The 8469-nt window shown below is 47.2% G+C and overlaps 1 protein-coding gene across 2 annotated transcripts; it reads right to left on the bottom strand.

Annotated features, from left to right (window-relative positions):
* Positions 1–367: 367 nt before the first annotated feature.
* On the bottom strand, positions 368–6775 carry CLDN34 (claudin 34). 2 transcript variants are annotated; one of them, XM_081792563.1, is made up of 2 exons: positions 6456–6775; positions 368–1299 (listed from the first exon to the last, which is right to left on the bottom strand). In XM_081792563.1, exon 2 carries the CDS (start codon positions 1277–1279, stop codon positions 632–634), a length of 648 nt encoding a protein of 215 aa, XP_081648689.1. In that variant the 5' UTR covers positions 1280–1299; positions 6456–6775; the 3' UTR covers positions 368–631. The 2 variants fall into 2 exon arrangements, with proteins under 2 accessions (XP_081648689.1, XP_081648688.1); XM_081792562.1 differs by lacking the exon at positions 6456–6775 and adding an exon at positions 1996–2587.
* Positions 6776–8469: the final 1694 nt, after the last annotated feature.

Below are 8469 nucleotides of genomic sequence, written 5' to 3' on the forward strand. Positions count from 1 at the left end.
TCCTCTGTCTCTCTCTGTCTCAAAAATAAATAAACATTTAAAAAAAAAAAAGAAAGTAAAATACTCTGGAGGGGGGCCTGGGTGGTTCAGTCGGTTAGGCGTCCAACTCTCGATTTCGGCTCAGGTCACGATCTCCTGGTTGGTGGGTTTGAGCCCCGAGTCAGACTCTGTGCTGACGGTGTGGAGCCTGCTTGGGATTCTCATTCTCTCTCTCTCTCTCTCTCTCTCTCTCCTCTCTCTCTGGCCCTCCCCTGCTCACATGCTCTCTCTCTCTCAAATTAATAAACAACAACAACAACAAAACCAACTTGAAAAAAAGGGACATGTGAGAATCACAGAAAATCTTATGTCCATAGACTAGGTTTATAGTATAGATTATTTATTCAACAATAATTGAAATTCAGACTCAGTAAGACCGACCAACAGGTGGGGAAGATTTTTTTTAAGTGAAATTTTCTTGTAAAGAACCCAAGACGTAGAAAATAGCAGATGGAAATAGTTGGCTACTTTCTGCCCACAACTACCCTTGGCATGGTCTAGAATTGTTGGAAATATTTGATAGGGCATCCTGCTAGAACTCGTCACAAATGCTTGGTAATCTTGAATTTGGAAAGCCAATGCAACCAAGAGTTTATATTTCTGAAGTTTGAGGATGCACTCGGCGAGCTATGGGGCACCTGTAAAAGAGGAAAATTAATCCGCTGGACAGCATCATGATGGCACTCAGGCCTGCCACCAGAATGGCACTGCCAAGCTCCTGAGTATTGGGCTTGAAGGGTATAGAGAGAAATGGTGGGAAGGCAATACCCTCTTCATTCATCACGGAGCGGTAATTCCAGATCACAGGGATCAAGATACAGATACCGGCAGCTATGTCCAGAATTCCTGAGACAACAAGTGGACCGAAGGTGACATTCCTCTGACCACTTCCAACGCACAGATTTTTAAGTGCAAAGATGATGGAGACTCTCCCCATAAGACCTAGGATGCTGGCGACCAACAGGAGATTTTGACAAATACGAATATCCAAAGGGATGTAAGTGTCATTGTAGGCGTAATGGTAACACAATGCAGATCTGTTGGTGTTGGGGACATGGTGGTAAATGCACACCTTCCACATTCCCACACAGACCACTCTGGAGTAAGAGAGAGAGGTGTTCCCTATGTGCCACACTCGCCACTCCACGAGGCCCATGGAAGTGATGGTGAGGATCCATCCTATGGTGGCTAGGGAGAAGCCTGCCGTTTGGCAGCTGTTGGCACCCAGCGGCAAGGCCATGGAAACTGCGTACTGGGGGTCTGCAAACAAATACAGAGCGTCATGAGGGTGGGGCTCCTGGGCTTGGAAGAGTGACCTCCCCACCCCCCACCGTGTGGTAAGCGGTGCTCTATTTGAGACGGGAGCCCTGCTGGCGGGAGCCCAGACCGAGTGCACTTTGTGAAGGGCCATTTGGCTTAAAATGGACAGACTTTCACACAGGCAGTTCCATTTCTAGGCATTTGCCTAAAGAAATCATTAAGACTGGGCACCAATATTTAGCCGTACGCTATGCATAATATTGAAAAATGGGAAACAAGTTCAGGTCTAACAATGGGGCTCAAATAATTCATGCTACATCCGTGAAATGGAGCCATGCGCCGTGAAACATCTAACAGGGATCGAACAAGGTGTACTCTTTTGTGCTTGGCTCTGCTCATTTTGTAGAGTGTTTTCAAGTTTCATCCCCGTTGTAGCATGTGTGAGTAGTTTCTTTTGATTGCTGAGTCCTATTCAATTGGACAAATGTTTATTCTTCCATCGGTTTTGGACATTTGGGTTGGCTCCAAGTTTGGGCTATTATGGGGCTGCTCTAAACATTTCTACGTAACACTTTGCACGGGCCTACTTTCCCGTTTCTCTCGGGTAGGTCCCTCGGAGTGGGACTAGTGGGGTGTACGATACGTGGATGTTGAACTTTTCAGCGAGTGCCCAACCGTTTCCCCAAGTGGCTATACCATTCTGCCTTCCCACCAGCAATGCATGAAGGCTCCAGTTCCTCCACCTCCTTTCTAGCATTTCACAGGCTTAGTCTTCAAGATTACATCCGTTCTTGTTCCCATTCACACATAACCAAAAGGAAGATGTTGACCATGGATCGAGCCCAAACGGGAACTTACGAAAGAGTACAGAGAACGTCACCGTGCATATAAACACAACTGGAAGTCTCTATATGCTAAGTTAGTAAGAGACATTTTTCACTGGGTTAGCGTTGTTAAGGCTATTTGTATTGTGAAGAATCACATCTATACAGAAAAGCACACAAAATCGAAGTGTACAGCTCAGTGAATTGGCACGGGGCAAATAACCCCGTCGGCACCACCTGGTGGAGGATAGATAACGGAATCACTTCCTTACTTGTCTTTACAGGGCTTTCCTTCAGCACGGGCCCCCAAAAGTGTTGCTTCAATTCTGCCTGTTTTTCAAAACAGGGATCCTGCAGTAGGCGTTCCTCTGTGCCTGGCTTCTTTCACTCAACACTGTATTTGTGACCTTGGATTGTGACTTGTTAAATGAGGTCTGGCTGTTCAAGCTTTTTAGGTACTTCTGGCATGAGCGTGATTTTTTTTTTTAATAAAAACTATACAAAAGGCTTCATTAAGCTTGTAAAGCAATGGAGGATTAATTAATTCTGGTACATAAGTACTCTGTAATAACTCGTATTTGCACCTCACTGTCCTCCCTGGAAGGAACCCCACACACGCTTGGGGATATTAGAGTATCTTCTGTGGGACTGTCCAGAAACTCAGCTTTTGCCAGAACCCTCAGCCGTTGCAAACATCCCCAAGGCCACAACAGCACCCGCAAGCAGAAGTTGACAGAGGGCTTACTGCTTGGAAGGTCTGTAGGTTCAGAGCCACACAGGGCCTCCAGAAAAGTCACCCCTGCCCACCCCAACCCCTCAGAGTCCAATTTGCAAATCAAATTGAAGACCTATACCTTATGTGTGCACTGGGTCTGAGACTAGAAGAAATTCCCTCATAATTCACATTCCTTTTCTATTCTATTGTATTTTTTGAGAGAGTAGGGTAGGGGCGGAGAGACAGAGGGAGAGAGACGGAGAATCCCAAGCAGCTTCCTCACTGTCAGCGCAGAATTCCACATGGGGCTCGAACCCATGAACTGTGAGATCATGACCTGAGCCAAAGTCGCACGCTTAACCGACTGAGCCACCCAGGCGCCTCAATAATTCACATTCCTAGACTACTATTTCATTTCTAAATGCAAACTCTGATAGTATAAATGGAGGCATAAAGCAAGATCAAATGTAAGCTAAAAATGCCATAATCATATGTACTTAATGACAGTATTGAGTATCCAGTCATTTTTAGAAATTAAAGAATCTTGGGGCGCCAGGGTGGCTCAGTCGGTTAAGCGTCTGACTCTTGAGCTCAGGTCCCGATCTCACGGCTTGTGAGTTCAAGCCCCACGTCAGGCTCCGTGCTGACAGCTCGGAGCCTGGAGCCTGCTTCACATTCTGTGTCTCCCTCTCTCTCTGCCCCTTCCCCGCCTGCACTCTGTCTCCCTCTCTCTCTCTCAAAAATAAATATTAAAAAAAAAATAAGAAACTGTACCCAGCGCTGATGGCCTGTAGAATCAGAACTTCCTAACTGAAACCCTAGAGTCTCTGAAACCCATGCCGTGTGGTCGAGAGGAACGTGACAACATTCTTGCTCTCAGGTCAATGTTATCAAGCTCCATGACCTAATGGGAAAAGTGGGGAAATTGACACATTTGTCTTTGGCTCCAGAGGAGAGCCACGTCCAGCCATTTTTCTGGAGGTACCAGCCACAGGGACCTGATACCCCTTCACCATCAGGCAGCTGGCATCCTCTCTCCTAACGGGCCACGCCCAACCCACAATGTGATGAGACCAAGGGGACTCTGAAGGATGCCGTTGCGATAGTCTGGATCTCATCCCATCGAAGCCCCTGGCTCGCTTACTTACCGTTTACAAACCTACACATGCACTTACCTGACATTCTAAAACCCTTCGAGAAAATTGTGCTAGAATGAGGCCATTGTGACACGGGAGCTGAGTGGAAAGTATAGCCATTTTGTCTACCATTCGCTAAAAGGAAGGCCCGTCCAAGAGAAGCATAAAAGCAATGCTGTCCTCGTTAGCAATCACTCCCCTCTCCCCTCCCCCGGCCCCTGGTCCTCCATGTTCACAGATACGCCTCTTCTGGATATCTCCTATAAACAGAGTCCTACGATATGTGGCCTTTAGGTCTGGCTGCTTCCACTCAGCATAATGTGCTAGGGGTTCATCCACAGATGTATCGGGACTCCATTCCTTTTCATGGCCTGGTAGTATTCCACTGTATAGACATACCAGTTTGTTTAGCAGGTGATGGACAGTTGGGTTCTTCTCCCTTCTGGGCTACTATGAATGATGCTACTGTGAACATTAACGTGTGAGTCTCTGCGTGGATGTGTCTTCATTTGTCTTTGGCAGGAGGGGAATTGCTGGGTCACAAGGTAACTCTATGTCTAACACGTCGAGGGACCACCACATTGTTTTCTTAAGTGGCGGCACCATTTGATAATCCCACCGGCAATGTAGAAGGGCTCGAATTTCTCCACCTTCCCGTAACCTTTGTTACTGCGTGTCTGTTTGGGTTTTGATTATTGTGTATATGGAAGCACGATGTATGCTCAGTGCAAAGGAACCTTGGCGACAAGGGGCACTTTGAAAGTGAGCCTAATTGTAGTTTTCTGGCCTCGTGAAGTTTAAGACACGACTATTCTTACCAGTCTCTGGCTCGTAACCCGAGTATGATTTCCATCCCTTGCATTTAATAGAGCTTCGTGAACTCTGAAATGCTTTCCCCAAGATGGGAAACCTTCTGGTGGAGTGTTCAAGCAGGTACTAGCTTCCCGTGTGCAACGTACACCTTATACTTGCCTGAATTCTGATATGTCTTTGGTTCAGATTAGAAAGTCTCCCTTTTTTAAATTTTTTATTTGAGAGAGAGAGGGCACAAGTCGGCAAGGGGCAGAGAGAGAGAGAGAGAATCCCAGGAGGGGCAGAGAGAGAGAGAGAGAGAAAGAGAGAAAGAGACAGAGAGAGAGAGAGAAAGAGAGAGAGACAGAGAGAGAGAGAGAGAGAGAGAGAGAGAGAGAGAGAGAGAGAGAAAGCAGGGCTTCTTACCTGAAGCAGGGCTTGTGCTTACCTGGTGTGGGACTCTAACTCATGAACCGTGGGATCATGACCTGAGCTGGAGTCAGATGCTTCACGACTGAGCCACCCAGCCACCCAGAAAGTCTTCATTTCCAAGGGTAGAACGGATGGCATATGGCTGCCTTTCCCCAGAGATAGGCAGGTTATTTATTTTCACCAGCCAAGGAGACTAAATTTGAGGGCTACACATGTTGGCTAATTGGAGAATATAAAAGAGAAAAGAGGAAGTAGATTGTGCGGACCCATGTAGAGAAGCGGCCTCAGGAGAGGTGGGCCTGTGGATGTGTGAGACAGGCTTGAAATGGGGCGACAAAACGCCAATAAAATAAATAACAATAACCTCAAAAATCCCCGTGAGGTTGTCTCACGATGCCATTACAACCGTGTCACAATACAGAGGCTGCAGAATGAAGAGAGCCCTGAAGAGTTCTAAGTGGGATTACGTGGCCCGAGGGAAAGGGTCTGCCCCTTCCACCTTCCTTAGTCTTCACCACTGAGTGACACTGATGTGGTGCCACTCGAATCCGTGTCAGAAGAGTCCAGGACCGGGCATCAAAATGTGAAAGCAACGAACAGCCAATTAATCACGGACAGTGAGCGAAACAAACACTCGTGTGGCCAAGGAGTCAAAACACAATACAAGAGGGACTGAGAAAATACAACACAGACTCGGAAAATGAAACGTGGAATTACCCCGTGATCCGGCAATCCCACCTCTTGCTCTCTACCCAACGGAAGAGACCGCAGATACCTGCACCCCCACGTTCATGTAGCGCCCTTCATGCTAAACCCAAATGTCTGTCCATGGACACATGGATAGAAAACATGTGGTCTTGACACACCATGGGACATTTTTCAGCCTTGAAGAGGAGGGAAGTTCTGACACTTGTTCCAACATGGATGAATCGTGAAGACCTTACGCTGAAACAAGCCCGTCCCCAAGAGACAAATACTGTGATTCCACTTCTATGCAGTCCCTAGAGTGGGCACCTTCACAGAGACAGAGAGTAGGACAGCGGTTGCCAGGGGCTGGGGAAGAAAGGAATGGGGCAGTTAGTGTTTAACAGGGACAAGGCTTCAGTTTGGGAAGCCGAAGATGTCCTGGAGATGGGACAGTGGTGTTGACCTAACATTTTAAACGTCCATTGGACTGTACCCTTAACGCATGGTAAGATGATCAAGATTATGTCCTATTGCACCGCAGTAAGACACACACAACAAAGAAGGCCGAACCTCCACTGTCCAGTGACGCAGTCTCCGACGCAACGGAAGTCTGGGGAGGACGACGGCTAGCTACTGGGTCAGACGCGCAGAGCACAGGCTGTTCCTCTATCCAGCACAGCGTCCTCACTTGTCCATGGCCGGCCCCTCGGCAGGGCAGACAGGAGCACTCAGCCACCGAGCGTGACTGGAGCTCAGTCTGAAGGCCCTCTCCTCTCCTCAGCCTTCAGCTGTGAGCACATTCTGTCACCCATTGTCTGCGCCTTCCAAGTTCTCGGTTGCTAGGTCCCGGACTCCAAGGCAACATCCGTCTTGTAACTCATCACCGCACCTGTTTGGTTTCTTTTCTGAATCATGTATTCTCTTTGCATATCATCTTTTGGTTTGGTTTTGTTTTAGTTTTAGTTTTCTTTTTTGGCGGGGGAGGGCGGGTAATGTTTACTAATGGACCATCAAAGTCCACTTTTAAGATGTATCTGATTCAGACCTGTCTCCTACTCATTTGCTCTCTTGTCCCCCAGAAATGGTATCTAACCCACACCATCAGGAAGTAATGACAATTTTTTTGTAAAGCTATGGCAACACCAGGGCACCTGGGTGTCTCTGTTGGTTGAGTGTCTGACTTCGGCTCAGGACATGATCTCGCCATTCACGAGTTCAAGCCCTGCATCGGGCTCTGTGCCGACAGCTCAGAGCCTGGAGCCTGCTTCTGATTCTGTGTCTCCCTCTCTCTCTGCCCCTTCCCTGCTTGTGCTGTGTCTCTCTCTCAAAAATAAATAAGCATTAAAACAAAAATTTCAATTAAAAAAAAAGCTATGGCAACATATATGTGTAGGTGTTAGCAGAAGTGGTACCCACAAGGGCAAGATTCAGTTGTGAAAGACCATGGACATTTGACATATTAGGAAAGATACCCTTAATTCATGGGAAAGGACCTCCTCCTAGTTGAGGCTTGGATTACAGGCTTGTTGACACATAGTCCACGTGGGTAAAATAGCATGGAGTATGTACAATAATTCCTCATTTGTGAGGAATTGACCGAAGATTGGGAATAGCTTCAAATGGGGCTTCTGTAGACAGGAGGCTACCAAAAAATCACATAATGTCAGCTAGCCAGCACTCAGGGTACTAGATTTTATATACAAGCCAAAATTCCACCAGAATCGCTTAGTGTTTCTGTAAGGAATTTATCCCAAGCAAACAAGGAGAGATATGTAGACGTAAGTGAAACACACACCCAATGACCTTTATAACCAAGGTTACAACTGGGAACAAATAGGAAAAAATCCCATTCTGAGAATACGGTTAATGAACTATTGAGTACCTTTATAGTGGGCTATCACACAGCAATTAAACGCGATGTTAACAAATAACTAGAGGAAAATTCCCAACATTGCTAAGTAAAAAGATTATTTTATTATTAACAATTTTTTTGATGTTTGTATTTACTTTTGAGAGACAGAAAGCACGGGCTGGGGAGGGGCAGAGAGGCAGGGAGACAGCAGCCGAAGCGGGCTGTGCACTGACAGCAGAGAGCCCGATGCGGGGCCTGAACCCAGGAGCTGTGAGATCAAGACCTGAGCCAAAGTCGGATGCGTAACCGACTGAGCCACTTGAGGTCACCCGATGTGGGACTTGAACGCTTGAGCTGGGAGATCATGACCTGAGCTGAAGTGAGCCACCCAGGCACCCTAAGTAAAGACTTCAACAACATGATTAGTAGACTCCTGTTTCTCGGGAGAAAAAAAGAAGGACAGGAGAGAGAGAAGAAGGGAAGACCGGTGAATATATTACGTCTCATGGCAACAGGTCTCTGACAGTGGTAGCATCTTCACCTGCACTGGATGGGAAAGAACGTTGTGGGCGTGGAATGGGATTGAGCGTGCTATGGGCCTAGTAGACTTTCATGTCTCCTGGGAAAGTCCTAGAGCTGTCACCAGGGGTGGCTGGCATGCCAGAGAGATGTCAATAGGGAAGGTGGGGCCATAGGGATGGCAGGAATGGATGTGGGGACAGTAGGCGTGTG

Source organism: Panthera onca, chromosome X, assembly GCF_046562875.1.
Source record: "Panthera onca isolate mPanOnc1 chromosome X, mPanOnc1 haplotype 2, whole genome shotgun sequence".
NCBI lineage: Eukaryota > Metazoa > Chordata > Mammalia > Carnivora > Felidae > Panthera > Panthera onca.